At 45.3% G+C, this 17,984-nt stretch overlaps 1 protein-coding gene across 1 annotated transcript in view; it reads right to left on the bottom strand.

The window, feature by feature from the left end:
• FRMD3 (FERM domain containing 3) overlaps positions 1-16,153 on the bottom strand; it is a 364,989-nt gene extending 348,836 nt beyond the window's left edge. The window contains exon 1 of the mRNA XM_003407817.3: positions 16,007-16,153. Coding sequence (XP_003407865.1) covers positions 16,007-16,153 — 147 coding nt within the window. The remainder of the gene's footprint in view (positions 1-16,006) is intronic.
• Positions 16,154-17,984: the final 1,831 nt, after the last annotated feature.

Below are 17,984 nucleotides of genomic sequence, written 5' to 3'. Positions count from 1 at the left end.
TGTCATTCAAGGTGCCCCCTCCCCCACCCCCACCCCTCACCCCTGTGTCCTGATGTCCCCCAGCAGAAATACATCTCCCTTGAGGTTTGAGAACTTGAGGTGAAGTTATCCTTGAAAAGGCTCCAGGTGGTAGGAAAGAACCTGCTGTGTCGTCCTCATCCCTGACTCCAGAGATTGTATTACTCTTATACCTAAACTTTCAAAACAAAGAGATCCTGACTAAGGATATAGCTAGTACTTAACCAAAAAATACACTTTGTTTTCAGATTTTTCTAGCACTCCTCTGAATACCAGGGTCTGGGACTGCTAAATTTCAGCTTCCAGGGCCGATCTCAAAACTACAGGGGGAATCACCAATAGAGAATTCTGCTGACACCATCCTTCTTTTTTTGTTTGTTTCTTTGCAGTTTCTTGGGAGTTAATTTGAAATTTCAACCTACAAGCGATCAGTGATTGTACCATGCCAAAGACATAAAGAAAAAGGGGAAAGGCCTTTCAGTCATCTAACTATATTAGGTGCAACACACTGAGAAATACATGATAAGTTAAACGCAATTTTCATTTGGCTATGCATTCAGCCACACGTTGGATAAAAGAGAATAGATAAGGGAAGAACTAAAACTGTGTCCTTGGATGGCGACTCTAAGGCATCAATGTGCTTTCTTTATCCAGAAATGTGGTCACTGTACAGTTCCTCCCTTGCACTAAAAAAAAAGTTGTCAGCGAAAACCCTGAAAACATTATGCTAAGTGAAATAAGCCAGACACAGAGGGCAAATATTGTATGATCCCTCTTACATGCAATGTCTACAATAGGCAAATGCAGACAGACAGAAAGTAGATTAATGGCTACCAGGGGCTGGAGAGGGGGTGAATGGGTAGTTATTTCTTTTATTCTTTTTTCATTTTTTTTTTAATCGAGCTTTAGGTGAACATTTACAGCTCAAGTTAATTTCTCATTCAAAAATATATTCACATATTGTTTTGTGACATCAGTTGCAACCCCCACTATGTGACAGCACGTTCCCCCTTTCCACTCTGGGTTCCCTGTGTCCATTCAACCAGTTCCTGTCCCTTTCTGCTTTCTCATCCTGCTTCTGGACAGGAGCTGCCCATTTGGTCTTATATATCTGATGGCACTAAGAAGCCCATTCCTCATGTGTGTTATTTTTTGTTTTATAGTCCTGTCTAATGTTTGTCTGAAGAGTGGGCTTCGGGAATGGTTTCAGTTCTAGGTTAACAGTGTGTCCGGGGGCCAAAGTTTCGGGGTGTGGGGGGGAGTTATTTCTTAATGGGTGCAAAGTTTCCGTTTAGGGTGATGAAAAAGCTTCGTAAACAAATACTCTTGATGGTTGCACAACATTATGAATATAATTAATGCCAGTGAATTGTAAACTTAAAATTGGTTAAAATGGCAAATTTTGTTATACATATTTTACCATAATAAAAACATATTTTTAAAACTGTCAGCGGAAAAGAATTCCATCATTTGAATTACCGAGGGAGGGTCAGACAAAGTATTGCTCTACCACTCAGGGATATCAAGAAGAATATGAGTGAAGAGAAAGGTTGGCGCTAAAGCAAGAACGAGCTAACACCCAACACCACCACAGTACTGTGGAGGTCACCTACCCACAGACATAAATCACAGAACTAGCACTATTTCCAAAACAATGGGCAGTAATATGTGCATTGTTGTTGTTAGCTGCTGTCAAGTCAACCCTTGACTCATGACAACCCCATACACAAGGGAACAAAACGCTGCCTAGTCCTGCACCATACCCATGATCTGATCATTCCATCATGATCTACTGGCTGGTTTTCAGAAGCAGATCACCAGGCCTTTCTTCTTACTCCATCTTAGTCTGGAGGCTCAGCCGAAACCTGTTTATCATCACAGCAACATGCAACCTTTCAACACTGACAGACAGGTGATAGCTGCACATGAGGTGCATTGGTCAGGAATTGAACCCAGGTCTCCCACACGGAAGGCAAGAATTCTATCCCTCAACCACCATTGTCCCCTATCTAAGAGGTGCAAAAATCGGTCAAAAAATAACATCAAGGAAGAATTATTAACCAACTTGTTAATTAAGTTTTTGTCCTTTCTTCTATTAACAAGCCTAATTAGTTACTGATTTTTAAGGCTGCTTAGCTTTATTATGACATCTATTAGTAAATAATACTGTGTTTGACTTTTCATTTTTTGCATGTGAAGACCTTGGTTCAGTCAATCCTTTCCAGACCAACACTTATCTTCAAGGCCTATGGCCTTAACCAACAAATTATGCATCTGAGCTGAGAGATAATAAACCAAACTCTGATTTGTTAACATGCTAATTGCTTTCCCTTGCTACAGAATAATTACATTTCAAAGCTTAGCATAATGCAAAGCTATATTCAGACCTAACTCTATTGTACATCTCAGATCCAGGTCATTAAGTGACCATATTGGATTATTTCTTTGGAGGGTTTTACAAAACTTCAATTTATCTTAATTAATAGTCACAACAACCCCCCTGAAAACTAAGTAGAAAACAAAATTTTGCTATAGAGGGTATCTGAGATACAGATAAATATTAAGTAAAGAATAAACTATTGCAAGATAACTTGAAAAGATGGTCCTCACAGAACACGTTTACTCTAATTTTGTAACACATTTATATGATTTTAATATGTATGGTCTATTTAATCCTCATACTATGGTCTAGGAAACCCTGGTGGCATAGTGGTTAAGTGATACAGCTGCTAACCAAAAGGTCAGCAGTTCAAATCCACCAAGCGCTCCTTGGAAACTCTATGGGGCAGTGCTACTCTGGTCTATAGGGTTGCTACGAGTCAGAATCCACTCGATGGCAATGGGGTGGGACTGTGGTCTAAAAGGGTAACTTCCCTATACTGAAAACCCTGTGCTTTGTAACTCAGAATTTTAAAACTGAAAGAAGGCTTTTTTCATTTACTAGTCCAACCTAGGGCATGGAGCTTAAGGATGGGAAAACGCTTTTCCACTGGTAACTGTAATTTGGTGGCCCTATTTTTTTTTTTTTTTTTTTTTTTTGCAGAAGAAAACAGAGTCTAGCTCTGGTTCAGGTCAGAGCTCCACAACAAAAGAAAAAATCATCAAGTACCCTTGGAGAGAATTCCAGAGCTCATAATCCATTGGTTGATCAACAAGGATACCCCAAGCAGAAATATAGACAATGAAGGACCCGTCACGGTGGCTGCCTTCCTTAATACTACATGGTTTCTACCGTCACCTGCATGAAGTTTGTTTTTAGCTGCTGTTGAGTCAGCCCCCCGACCAGGGACGACTACCTAGTAATCAAGGTAAGCAGTAGCTGACAGCATCGACAAAACGAGGGCACCGGTTGTCCAAAGCAAAGACACACAGATGCGAGGCAGAGAGGATACAAGGAAAAGCAAGCACCGCAGTGGAAGGGAACTGGCAGGTCACTAAATGAAACTGATACCAGCTGCAGTGTGTGTGAATGTGCCAGCAGGAAATACAGTTCACACAGGGTCCCAACAGTGCCCGCAGGCAAGGTTGTTTGAACTATGAGGCTCCTACCACTTCAACACCTTCGTTGACATCTGTGTTCTATGGTTCCCTCCTGTGTAACTGAAACTCCTTCTCTAGGCAGGTGTCTTGGGAGTATACTCACATAGCCCGTTCGAATGCAAGAGTGAGCTGAGAAGGGGGCACCACAGATTATCAGTCCTTAGGGCCCTCACATGCCGTAATCCAGCCCTGCCCCTGATTCATGGCAACCCCATGCACAACAGAATGAAATGCTGCCTAATCCTTTGCCATCCCCATGATCGGTTGCAAATAGCGCCCTTATGCTCCATCCACAGGCTGATTTTTGGACGTAGTCTGTCTTAGTCTGGAAGCTCCACTGAAACCTGTTCGGCATCACAGCGACGCGTCAGCCTCCACCAACACACGGTGGGTGGCGGCACATCAGGTGCATTGGCTGGGAGTCGAACCAGGGTCTCTCGCATGGAAGGTAATACTTCTACCACTGAATCACTAATGCCTCACGACAGGAACATTAATGATCCCCATGCGTGTGTCTCCATGCCAGACCTCTCTGCTGACTTCCATCCCGTATATCCAATCGTCTACTGGAAATCTCCATTCAGATACCTTACAGGCACCTGAAAGTCAGCACGCCCTCAACTGAACTCATCCTCTCCTCCCTCACCCTGTCTCTGCTTTATGCTATCTCCTCAGGGCTGGCTTCACGACTGTGCAACCTGTGCCCTTTCACAGGGACTCATGCTTAGAAGGGCTCTGCACTTGGTTTAATGCTCTGCTGTCGCCATCTTGAAATTCTTCCAATTTTTTAACAAAGGGTTTTATGCCTGCTGATTTTTTGATCCCTCACTTGGAATGCCCTTTCCCCCTCTTCAACAAGTTGACTTCCACCTGTCCTTTAACTCTTACCCAAGATTCACCTATACCAAAGGTCATTCTTAATACCCCAGTCTGATACAGATGCCTCCCCTTGGGCCTCCACCTGCACACACCTGTCTCTACACCTGTTACTTTGACTCTGCATCAGTATCTTATTTTTCTGTCTTCCCCCAACTAACTGTGAGTTTCTTGGTGGCTGATTTTATTTTCTTTTGTGTCTCTAATTTCTAGCTCTGTGATGGCAAATAGAAGATAGTCAATGTTATGTATTCAATTCCACCCCCCGCAAAATATGTGTTGGAATCCTAACCCCTATACCTGTGGATGTAATCCTCTTTGCAAAAGTGTTTGTTATGTTAATTAGATTATACCTGGGTAGGGTGGGTTCTAAACCTAATCACTTCTGAGTTATAGAAAGAGCAGATGAGACACAGATCTGGATATAAACACAGAGGGGAAGACAGAGTATCATTTACAAGTCAAGGAACTAAGGAACATCCAGGACTACCTGCAAGGAAGGAATCGACATGGCCAAGACCTTGATTTGGACATTAGCCTCCCGAACTGTGAGAAAATAAACTTCTGATCTTTAAAGCTACCCAGTTGTGGTATTTCTATTACAGTGGCACTAGGTAATAAAGACATTTCACAATTGTTTGTTGAATAAAATTGACGTGATTTCACAAACTTTACTAATTCACTTTTGAAAAACATACTTGCTTGATCTATACAAATGCCCTTGCCTTTTAGAATGAACTTCATGGTTTTCTTTTTTTAAGTGGTCCTCTTATTTCCTTTTATGCACCCCGGGGGGAATCCACCAAAGCAAACAGCTCCAGAGCTTATGTTACACCTAGCATGCATTTCGCACTGTCCTCCGCGTCACCGTCTGTCCCTTGGGGTCAATTCTGCAAATGAAAACAGCTGGGCCCCCAATGCCTCTGGGGGCTTCCAGGCACTGCTGGCTTATACACAATGACATGTTTGTGCCGAGATGTGACCCAAGTTCATCTGTGATGTCACCAAGAATCCAGGATACAGAAAGCAAGAATGGGAAGTGCAGCCCAGAGGAATGAGAAGGCCCTCACAAACCCCAGGACTCCGTGTGCTCTCAGGGACATTCAGCACGTCACCAGATTTGCAATCATAGGAAATCCTGCCTTAAGGCAATCTTTTAATTTGCCTAGGGCAGGAAGTTGAAAAGGATCAGCCCATCCCCAGCATCAGTGTCTAATCAACACCTCAGTGTATCTGTGATAGACACACCTGAATGGATTTATTTACTCATTTACTCACTCAAACATTTATCGAACACTGTCTCAGTTATCTAGTGCTGCTATAAAAGAAATACCACAAGTGAGTGGCTTTAACAAACAGAAATTTAGTCTCTCACAGTTTAGGAGGCTAGGAGTCTGAATTCAGGGTGTCAGGTATAGACGAAGGCTTTCTCTCTCTGTGGGCTCTAAGGGAAGGTCTTTGTCTCCTTTCAGTATCTGCAAGTTCAGCATTCCTTATAGACCCCCATGTGTCTTGGCATCAAGCTTCCCTGGGTCTAGGAGGTTCTCAGCGCAGGGACCAGGGGTCCAAAGGATACACTCCACTCTCAACTCTTCTTTCTTGGTGGTGGTGAGGTCTCTCCTCTCTGCTCACTTCTCTTTCCTTTTATCTCTTGTAAGATAAAAGGTACTACTCAAGCAAGGCTGTGGCTTGAGTAAGGGTGGTGACTTGAGTAAGGATGGTGACCCACACTAACCCTGCCTCATTAACATATAGAGGTTAGGATTTATGAAACATCACAAAATAGAGGATAATTACATCAGATTACAAAATGGAGGACAACCACACAATAGTGGGAATCACGGCCAGGGCAAGTTGACACATATTTTGGGGGAACACAATTCAATCCATGACAAACACCTTCTGAGGTAAATGTTCCAGGTGAGGCACTCTCAAGGGAAAAAGGGCCAAAAAGGAACAGTCCCTGCGCTCAAGGAAATTAAGAATATTATCATGAGATGAATTCTATTAGCACCTTACTACTTCAGGTGTGGTCCACAGACCAGCAGCATCAGCATCCCCTGATTGTTAGAAATGGCAGATGTCAGGACCCACCCTAGACCTCCTGAATCAGAACCTGCATTTTAACAAGAGCACAAAAGAGTCAGAGAAACACTGGAGACCGAGAAACACTTACACACCCATCCCAGAGCTGAGCTTGGACTCTTTTTAGCGAAAATCAAGTTCCAAACCTCCGCTGCAAAATCTGCCTTAACACTCCTGATCATAGTCCTGCGTTTTCCCATCTCTGGATTCCAAATCTGGCTCTGTGCTAAATCTGGGAGGAGCAACTTGAAATCCTTCATCACACAAGATGAGAATTGAGAGAAGGCCATGTTATCTACCCAATGCCTGTCCCTTATGTGTGTGGATCTCACATTAGATTCTCCATGGCACCAGTTCTGATATTTCCTTTCCTGTAATGTTTTTATGTTTTCCCAAAACGCCTACTCAGAAAAGAAGTAACAACTAAATCATTCAAGGGACTAATACCTTATTCAAATGGTTTATGTTTTAACCATTTAATGCATAGTTGCAGTACGTTTTCCATAATCAAAAGAGAGGACTCAAAGCTAGACGTGGCCTTATCTAATTATTACAGTTGAAAAAAGTCAAGATTTATCCAGAGAGCAAGGTGCAGTTGGGAAATGCTTACTAAAACAAAGCCTGGGCTTGTCCTTCTACTCTTAAGATTGTGGTACAAACATACATACACACATACACACACGTATATATGGCTACTACGAAGACATCCAAAAATACATATACACATTTTCCATATACACACTAGGTGTTTTTTATTTTAACTTGACATCATTTCAGGTACTTGTAACCTGCAATCTTGGAGGCCCAAGACGCATGAAAGTTCTGTTGTGTTTTATTTTAAGGATTTTTTGGTGTGGTTTTGTTTTTTGTTTTTTTCCAGGAAGTTCAGTAAATCGATAGTCACCTAAAACAGCAGTTCTCAAGCTTATTGGTCTCAAAACTCCTTTTCACTCTTAAAAATTATTGAGGACTCTATAGAGCTTTTGCTTATATGGATTATGTCTATCAGTATTTACTAAGAAATCTTAAAAACAGTCACCTTTTGGTTAATTGTGCCCTGGTAGCACAGTGGTTAAGGGCTGCAATGAGCTATGGCTGCTAACGAAAAGGTAGGCAGTTTGAATCCACCAGCCTCTCCTTGGAAACTCTATGGAGTAGTTCTACTCTGTCCCATAGGGTCACTATGAGTTGGAATCAACTCGACAGTAACGGGTTTGGTTTATTTGTTAATTTTAAAACAGCAATAATAAATCTACTACATGTTAACATTAATAACATATTTTTATGAAAAACAACACTGTTTTCCAAAACAAAAACATAATTTAGTGAGAAAAATAGCATTGTTTTACATTTTTTCAAATGTAAAACATTCTATTGCCCTGGTCACAGATTCAGGGATGGTTATGTGACCTGGGTGATCCAACCGGAATGACTGCAGTGTTTTTGCTTAGAATGCTGGGTTGGAAATGGCCTCTCTCTTCCTCTGAAGTTTGTTCTATGAAAATACGAGATTTTTATTGCTATTACCATTTCACTACCAGCCTAAGGATGAAGCCATCACAAAAGGCAGGAAGGGGCAAGAGGACCCCAGGGAAACAACGCCTAAATTAAGTCCTTAACTCTAGACTTCCAGATACATGAGCTAGTATATTTCCCTAATGTTAAAGCTAGTTTGAATTAGGATTTGTTACATGCAGTTAAAAGCATCCCAGCTGATCCACCATCCAAATGATGTTGAGCTAACAGTATTATATTTCTCTCTGCAGTCAATACACTTTGCCTTTGCTTTGAGGACACCAAGAGATAAGGTCTTGCAAACCACTGAAATAACATTGCCTTTTTTTTTTTTTTTTTCCAGGATATACTTAATATAAAGAGCTGGCCCATGTAATCTAGACCTATAACGTCAGAGCTGGGCCAGAATATTTAACAAATGTCTCTTACTTCTATGGCTTTTGTGGACTTTTCAATGGATTCTGAATGGTATTCTAGATGAGTTTGATAAAGTGTTGGAGTATCCTGACTAGCAGAAAAGGCGTGGCTGTCAGCTGTACCTAGCTTGGATTTCGCCAGCAGAATAGTCATGGAGCCTGGTATTTAGCACATTTGATTGTGTGCATTTGGTCATCCAATTCCCCTTCAAACAGATAAGAAGTTCAGGGAGCATGGGAACTACCTCTCGCCTCCCCCTAACTAAATTGATTAGAATAGTACACTATATTTGTGTGATGTTTTAACATTGATAAAATATTTTTACATATGTCATCTCAACAACCCAGTCCAGAAAAAACCAAACCCAGTGCCATCGAGTCAATTCTGACTCACAGCGATCCTATAGGACAGAGTAGAACTGCCCCATAGAGTTTCCAAGGAGCACCTGGCAGATTTGAACTGCCAACCCTTTGGTTAGCAGCCACAGCACTTAACCACTACGCCACCAGGGTTTCCAACAACCCAGTGGAGGCTGGCAATTGTGGAACTCTTATGCCCATTTTACAGAAGATCCAGAAGCTCCGTAATTTGTTTAAGGTCTCACACCATTAGAAAGTGGTAGAGTTTGGGCTTAAGGTCATTGGATTCTAAATGAAAACTTTTCGCCTATTTAGGATTACCACCAATATGATATTAAAATATTTAGGATTGTGATATGGTATTAGAATAATAACCAGTGTTTTTTCAGCTGTTACTATGGGCTAAACACTTGACATACATTCTTCATTTAATCCTCACAACAAGCTCATGTGGTCTGTGTCACTATTATCCCCATTTTACAGATGAAGACACTGAGGCCCTAAGAAGTAAAGTGACTTGCCCAAAGTCACCTGGCTAGTCAATGGCACAGTCAGGGTTCAAACCCAAGCAAGGAGAGCTCCAGAACATAAGTCCTCAACGACTCTGCCATACTGCCACTTGACCAAGTGTAGAGCTATACTAACTGCACCTGCTCTGCCAAAACGCATTGCCTTCGAGTCGAATGCAAATCCAAGCAACCCTATAGGATAGGGTAGAACTGCCACATAGGGTTTCCAAGGCTGTAAACCTTTACGGAAACAGACTGCCACATCTTTCTCTGGTGGAGCAACTGGTGGGTTTGAACCACCAACATTTCAGTTAACAGCTGAGTGATTAACTACTGAGCCACCAGGCCTGCTCTACACAAGATGGCTTTTAGCAGCCCAGAGCCCACCATAAGGACTAAACTGATCTTTAAAGATGCAAACAACAAAGGACTGTCCAATACTTTTCTTTGTTCTGGAATTAGAGCATACAAAGATTGCCTGAAATAAACCAGGGCTTAGATAAAATCTTATTTAACTCTCTGAAAGTTTTATTGTCATAATAATTGTAACCCAATTTGACCTCTTCTGAAAGACACTACTCCTTGTTCAGCCAATAGCCATTCTCCCACCCCACATCCTCATTTCTGCCATGATGGCAAAGCCCACCTCCCATTTTAGACGCCAGACACTCTAGTTCCTAGACTCTTGCGGCTGGGGCATGTGCACAGAATCCGATCCTGGCCAATGGGATCTGCTGGGAAGACTGCTGGGGGCCTGTAGGAAAGGTGTTTCTCCATTATAAAAAGAAATCCAAAAGGACATGATACCTCCTTTATGACAGATATGGTTGTGCTGGATTGTGACATCCAGAACTACTTATAATCACAAAGGGTGACAGTTATGGATTGAATTATGTCCCCCAAAGATGTGTGTCAACTTGGCTAGGCCATGATTCCCAGTACTGTGTGATTTCCACCATTTTGTCATCTGACGTGATTTTCTTATGTATTGTAAATCCTACCTCAATGATGTTAATCAGGCAGTTATGTTAAGGAGGCTGGACTTGATCTATAGGATTAGGTTGTATCTTGAGTCAATCCCTGTTGAGATACAAAAGTGCAAAGTGAGCAGAAAGATGAGGGGACCTCATACCACCAAGAAAGCAGTGCGGGGAACAGAGCACATCTTTGGACCCTGGGTTCGTGCACTGAGAAGCTCCTAGACCAGGGGAAGATGGATGACAAGGACCTTCCCCCAGGGCCAGCAGAGACAGAGAATCTTCCCCCGGAGCTGGCACCCTGAATTCAGACTTTTAGCCTACTAGACTGTGATAGAAAAAACTTCTATTTGTTAAAGTCATCCACTTGTGGTATTTCTGTTATAGCAGCAGTAGATAACTAAGACAGAGACATAGCTGATGTGCTAAGAATGGCAGAGTGGAAAGAAGGAAAACACCTGGGTCCATGCAGAGCTATTAAATAACTTGGAAGCTGCCTGATCTCTGCATTTCTCATTAGGTAAGATAACAAACGTCCTTACTATTTCAGCCACTTTAACTTGGGTAACCTGTCACTTGTAACCAAAAGCATCATAATCAATATACCTAGATAATACGCATTTTCTCAATTAGAAAGGAATTATATTTTTTAAAAAATAACTGAAGTCTTAAGAGGCTGTGCCACAGGGAAGAAAGAGCTCTGGATATTGAGTCAAATGTCCTAGGTTCTATTCCACTTACTTGTTAAAAAAAAAAGCTGCCCTAAATTGCTTAATCTCTCTGAACCTCGGTTTCCTCTTTTATAAAGTTGACATAACGCTTAGTAACACAAGAGTATAGATAAAATGGAGGTAGCACAGGATAGTCAGGAAAATCAAATGAGATAATATGTATCCAATCACTCTGTCAACAGCAATGTTTTATACAAATGCGATTTGTCTAGGTAATAATTAAACCATATACAATTTATTGTAGATATCCACCTAACCCAACTCCCTTATTTTATAAGAGAAGAAACATTGACTCTGGGATGTCAAATGACTCAATGTCATATAACCAGTTGGTAACATAATTAACTCCCCATCTCCTGATTCCCAACCCAGTGTCATCACACCACCCTCACGTTGACAGGTAATGAGCTAGATTAAACATTAGACCAGTTAGCACCTGTCATTTAACAAATGTTGGTTGAACACCTACTATTTACCAGGTACAAACCCTGGTGACATAGTGGTTAAATGCCATGGCTGCTAACCAAAGGGTTGGCAGTTCGAATCCACCAGGCACTCCTTGGAAACTCTATGGGGCAGTTCTACTCTGTCCTTTAGGGTCGCTATGACGGAATCGACTTGACGGCACTGGGTTTTGGTTTTTGGTTTTTTTATAGGTATTGAGTGCCTACTAGGTGCTAAACGCTATGCTAGGATTTCTACTCAAATACGAATTCCCAACCAATTCCAGTGATGTCAATTATGTTTATCAGACTTTGCTAAAGAATGAATAACATAAAAAGTCTACATTTTACTCAATGAAAGCCAGTATCGGAAATGGCAAGTTCATTAAAAGTTCACCACTCAGGCATCTGAAAAAGTGGGGAGAAGGGGGAAGATGGCTAGGACTCCATTCTCTTTGAAAGAGCAAGACTGAATGGAAGAGGGTTAGAGTTAAGCCATGTCCCTCTATAACATCCAGACTTGGAGGGTTGGCTCAGTTGGGAAAGCCCAGTATCAGCAACTCCTTCTCTTCCTCTGGCCTCTGTATAGGGTCCTTAAAAAATAAAATAAAAAAACAAAACCAGCTGCCATGGAGTTGATTCCGACTCATGGCAACTCCATGTGTTTCAGAGCAGAACTGTGCTCCATAGGGTTTTCAATGGCTGTGATCTTTCAGAAGTAGATCACGCTTCTGGGTGGATTTGAACCACCAACCTTTTGGTTAGTAGCCAAGTGTTTTAACAATTTGTGCCACCCAGGGACTTCCTTATGGGGTCCTAGACTCTCCTTTTACATCCTGTCTATTTGGAATTCCTCTTCCACCTCCACTGCAGTGTGCCCTCCAGGTCATACTCTCCGTAAGTTAAGCAGCACACATTTGGGGGCACGAGTTCATACTCATACTTTCAAATGAGTAAACACACACACACAAATGATAGCATGGGGACTGCTAAGCCAACATCCTAAAAAAAAAAAAAACATCCTAGGCCCCGTGAAAAGAGGTAGGGCTGGAGACTTTTGGTGTCTCCCACTAGAACTGGCTACCAGGCTATAGGGTTGGGTCGCTAGGTTGTTTGAAAAGTTTTCCTTGCCAAAATACCACCAAAGCGATATTACTTGGAAAAGGAATACTCGAAAGCTGCTGTTTTGCAAAAGCTACTTCCTATCATTGGTATAATGGTAGATGCAAAGATCCTGGGCAAAAAAAAAAAAAAAAAATTAATGCGGCAAGAGTAATACTCCACTCCACCTTGCAAAAGGCATACTAAAGGGCGGGAAAAAACAGACTCCTTTACCGTTCCACCCTGTAAATCAAGGCACAACCAGTCAACTTCCCCTCAGCTTCCGGCTTAGTTGAGACTTCAACTTTTGATGCACAGGGAGAATTTGGGGACAATGTAATCTGAAATATAGGAATACGGTGTGTAGAATCTAATGAGCATTTACAAGTATAGTTTCCTTGAAGGCAAACACCATATTTCCTGAGGGTGGAACGGCCCTGAAGGCCTTCTGATTGTATCATACCAATCAGCTCCAGGATGCCAGCCTTCTTGTCAGGCTCTGGACACCGTATTTTGCAACTGGCCATTTTGGCCAGTTCAGATCATGAATACCAACTGGCCTTCAGTCATTGGCTCAAAGCCCAGGATTTATCTCCTTCTGTATCTGTAACGTCACTGAAAGTTCAGCTATTTTGGCTACGGGGTAATATATCAAGGTCATACATGGGCTTTGGAGCCAGGCCATCCTGGATTTGAATTCGAGCTCCTCAGCCTCTTTTTAGAGATGTAACCTTGGGCAAGTCACTGAAACTGTGCCTCAGTTTTCTTCTGCATAGAAAGGAAAGAAGACCAACCTGTGGTAGACCTCAGATAAAATGAATGTAAAAGACTGGCATAAAAGAGATGCTCAATAAATGGCAGCTACAGCTATTCCCATTTTTTTTTTTTTTACAGTTATTCCCAGGGTCCCAAATGACAGTCCTGAAATTTTCTATCATCTTCTGCATCCATCACCTGCGTCCACCCTCCAGAACCTTGCCAGAGTTTTAGCAGCTCATTTTTCTCTAACTCTCCAGGAAACGCAGCCTAGCAAGCATTCCAAGGATGTGTGGCTGTGTGAGTTTCCCCACTTATTTTGGGCTCCACAGGCAGCACTGCTCACCCCCAGGAGTGACAGAGTAACTAACATATGCTTGAGAGCCCCTGCTGCTCCTACACAGACGCCAGAGCCAGGCAAGCACCAGGAGTGAAAGCTCCGAACACAGGCAGGCGGTGTGGGCTATGGAAGGAGGGTATGTGCATGTGACAATCGTTGTGCTTCTTTAATTTTGTGGGTTTTTTATGGAACAAAGGAAAACAGCAAGAAAGGGAAGAAAAGAAGACAGAGATTTCACCAGGGCATGTACTGATGACACCAAGTGTTTTGTTTTGTTTTGTTTTGTTTTTAATCCTTTTGCTTCACTCTAAACAGATGGAAATTTTTTTGTGACCTGATACGCCAGAAATGTAATTTCAATTCCTGGGTTTGGAATACTCTAGAAAGGATGAGATGCAAAATTATCAAAATAAAAGTCATTTAATTCATTTTAATTGCTTAAATGATAATCACCATCTGGGGGGGGAAAGGGGTAGAAAGAGGAGTGCCAGGAAATGACACGTTTGACGTTTTTAAGTAATGCCAAAATCAGTGCTCTGGAACATAACATTTTAACTCCTTTGACATCAGCTGGGCCGTACAAACTCTAACTTTCCAAACTGTTATTAGACCGGCTGCAATTTATTGTTTCCCGGAATACCAGACTACAAATATTATACACATCCTTTGGGAACTACTTATCTATTCTAAGACTCTAACTATTCTAAGACTCAGTCCACAGGGATGAAAAATAAGTAAATGAACAATAATGTCAGCTCCAAGTAGGCCAGGGCAGGCAGAGGGCTGCAACAGAGAGCTCAGCAGGCTCACTTCTCCATCATCCACGTGTTTGGTATGGGTTAACCAACCTGTACGTTCACTTAAGGATTTAAAGCAAATTGCACACACGCCTTGCTCTGGATTACAAAACAGCAGACCCCAAACGTTTCTGTGCAACCCTTGTGGCAGCAGAAAAACTGCCTCTCCTGCTAATCATTTATTATTAAGATTAGCAGAGGTGCTTAGCTCAGAATGAAATTCAAGATCCTCCAGAAAATTCAGTGTGCGACTACTTTCCTGAGAGATCATGGGGCACCGCATTCCTGCCTTGAAACTTAACCAGCTGTCAGTTTACAAATTAGCGCGACTGTCCCCGTGTCACAAACTCCCACTGGCAAGAAATCCAGGAAAAGACCTTTCATTCATTCATGGTTAACACAGCCCAGAGGCGGATTCCTGCCGCTGGGAGACGCTGCCCCCAATCACCTCCCACCAGAACGGAGTGGTGTGCCCTGTATTTAAAAAACATCTCAGTCGTGGAGCCTGAGGACTTGGGTGAGCGAGAAGAGGACATTTCAGAGGTAAATAAGAAATTCCAGGGAGAAATAATTCAATAGATTTCAAAGTCAAAAGCTAATAGTGGAGTCTCTTTGGGGTCTTGGGAGAGGGGCGCACACCTGCCAACATACACACGCACCGCAAGCGCACACATGTCCGCGCAGCTCACGCCAGATCTCCTGCAAGTCCGAAGGCACTTACACCCGAGCATGGAGCCGCCCAGCCAAGCTGCCTTTGCCAAAACAACTCGCCCTCTCCTCCAACTCGGACGATATTGAATGTCCACCAAGATTCCAAGGAGCGCTTTTTCCTGGGACCCAAGTCCTGCAGGGCTCCCTCCCTGCCGCCGGCCTCTCAAGCCTTGGTCCTTTCTCTGAAACACTAAGACTTCACAGGATTCCTTTCGTGGTATCTCCAGTTCTGGGCAGCGCGCGCCCCATCACTCGCGACTGGAGTCCAGGGCTGCCCGGCCTCTCTCACTCGCAGGAAACTTCGCCACCACCCCACGCGGAGAAGTAAAGACCACAGGCAGGACGGTGGAAGGGAAAGATGAGGGGGTCCTTGGGGCCGAGGGGACCTCCGGAGCGGGGGCGCGGGACAGAGAAATGAGTGAACCCGAGCTGCTACATGCCTGCTCCACGTGGAGGAAGGGAGCAAGGGAGAGTCGGCGACATGCAAGTGACCCATCTCCTGGAGGGGCAGGGCACAGAGCAGTCAGAACCCCCCCACCCCCCCGAGACAGCTGCCCAGCGCCCCCAGCCTGGGCGCAACGAGACGTGCGAGCAGCCTGCACGCCAGGGTAATGGGCCGGGGAGCGAAAATCTGGCGCCGGGCGCCTGCAGGGGCAATGCCCCATCCCTGGCTAGGGCTCCCAGCCTCAGAGGGCGAAGGAAGCAAAATCTACCTTTCTAGCACGGACCCCGGGTGGGTTTCTCGCCCCTGCCGGCGCTCACCCGCAGAGGCCCCCAGCCCTGACAGGCGCGCGCCCCGCGCCCCGCGCCCTCGCCTCTCTTGGTCCGCACCTGTATGTGGCAGGAGATCTCCGAGTCGTCCAGCAGCCGGATGGTACATTTCATCTCCTGGCTGAGCGATTTGATGCTGGAGCTCCGAAAGTGGATCATTTTCATGGTCCTCCTGCCTCTCGGCACACAGTGGCAGGAGGCGAACATGCACCGCGGCCGGGGAGAGCAAGCAGGAGGCTGTGGGCCGGCACGGCGCTCGCCCGCGCGGACACACACACTTGCGCACACTCTCGCATGCACCGTCTGAGACAACCGGGCGCGGCTCAGCTCCGGGACAGCAGCGGCGTCGGGTGCCTGCGGCCACACTTGCCAGGCAGCGGGGCGCGGCGGGCGGGTCCCTCCCTCCCCTCCGCTCCCCTCCCCCGCCTCGCCCGCTCCTGTCCCCGCCTCCGCCCCTCGCGCGCGCTCCTGCGCCTCCCTCCCGCCGGGCTAGCTAGCTGAGGATGCCTTGAGCCCCTGACCCAGGGCGGGCGCGCGGCGCACTCACTCCCACGCGCGCGGAGCGGTGGGAGAAGGAGGCTGGGGGACTGCTAGTGTCCGTGGCCCCGAAGCCTGGGTGGTGGCCTGCTCTCCTGCCGGCACTGCCGCCGCTGCGTCAGGCTGGGCCCGGCCGCCTCCCTCCGGCCTCGCCTCCTCCTCCCTCCCCCGGTCGCGATCGCTCGGGCTCCTAGTAGCGCTCGCCCCTGCCCGGGCTCCCCCAGGCGCCCAGCAAAGCTCTTCTCTGCTCGGCCCCAGGGACCTGGCCGAGGGCGGGGGCGGAGGGCGATTCAGATTCACACAGCGGGGGAGAATTCCGCCACCAGAGAGGCTTATTGGGCCAAGGGCGAGCCCGGAGAATGACCTGGGGCCCGGGCACGGCTACACTGCGAATATGGCTAATAGTAACCATTCCTGACTCGGTGGTTTTGTGTTTTGGTTTTTTTTTTTTTTCTTTCCGCCTTTGTTTTATTTAATAGTAACTGAGAGTCAGTCCCAGTCTCTAAGAATTTCAGAGCCTTCCTTAGACAATTTCTCGTGCTGTCCCCCAGCATCTGAGCATGGCCGTTGGTAGCAGTTCCTTGAACCTAAGCAAACGGCCCCTCTCCTGGCCCTCACCCTTTAGAGGTCCTGGTCCAGCGCGCCATTGCCCAGGATGGAGGAGTCTCCAGAGCCAAGGAGGTGTGCCCACCCGTTTTGACCAATCTTTGAGTTCCGGGGTGGGGGGGGGCCTGGAATTCCCTGCCGTCCTCCAGGGTGTTGGAGGTGGGGAGGGGGGTGCCTCTCTGTCCTCCCCTTGTGGCTCAAGCCCGGGTGCGGTGTGCCTGTAAACCCGAGGGGTGGCCAAGGGGCGCTATTGAGGCAAATGGAAGAAGCTTGGCCGTGGGGGCTGGGATGTCCAGGAGTAAGAGAAGAAGGGCCTCTCACCCTGCTGCCCCTTTCCTGGGCTGAACAGGTAGCTATGAAGGTGTATTTGTTAAAGGAAGGACTTGTTGCCCCAGCTGTCACTTCTATCAACGTTTGCCTCAGCTGCAGATAGCCCCCTCACTCAGGCATATGCCGTTTCCTGGGGACCTGGGGGGGGGGTGGCCCAGCCGTGTCACCTAACCTTGGTGCACTCTGACGGGCCATATATGTGCTAGGACATCTGGTGGGGTTCGCTGAGGCTTTGTGGGGACTGCACTGCCGTCTGACTTCTCCCTCTGCCTGCTTCTGCTTCCTCCCCAAGTTGATCACTAATATATACCCTACCGGCCCCACTCAGTTTCAGCATCTGCTTCTGGAGAATCCAAACTGCAAGTTTGTCAAGAGAGAAGGATAGCATATATTTTATTTAACAATTGGTAGCCTGATTTTTTTTTTAGCCTGAGTACTGCGTTTAAATATCTAGACAATAGTATGTGAGCCTCCATGTGTACCCTTGCCCTGAGCCCTGCAAATGTTAGGGTGGGGTCTGACAGTGAGGTCAGTATTGAGGGTCTGGGAACATGTGGATTTGATT

Source organism: Loxodonta africana, chromosome 9, assembly GCF_030014295.1.
Source record: "Loxodonta africana isolate mLoxAfr1 chromosome 9, mLoxAfr1.hap2, whole genome shotgun sequence".
Lineage (NCBI taxonomy): Eukaryota > Metazoa > Chordata > Mammalia > Proboscidea > Elephantidae > Loxodonta > Loxodonta africana.
The sequence above is the reverse complement of the archived record's forward strand: the minus strand, read 5'-3'. Positions and strand labels throughout refer to the sequence as shown.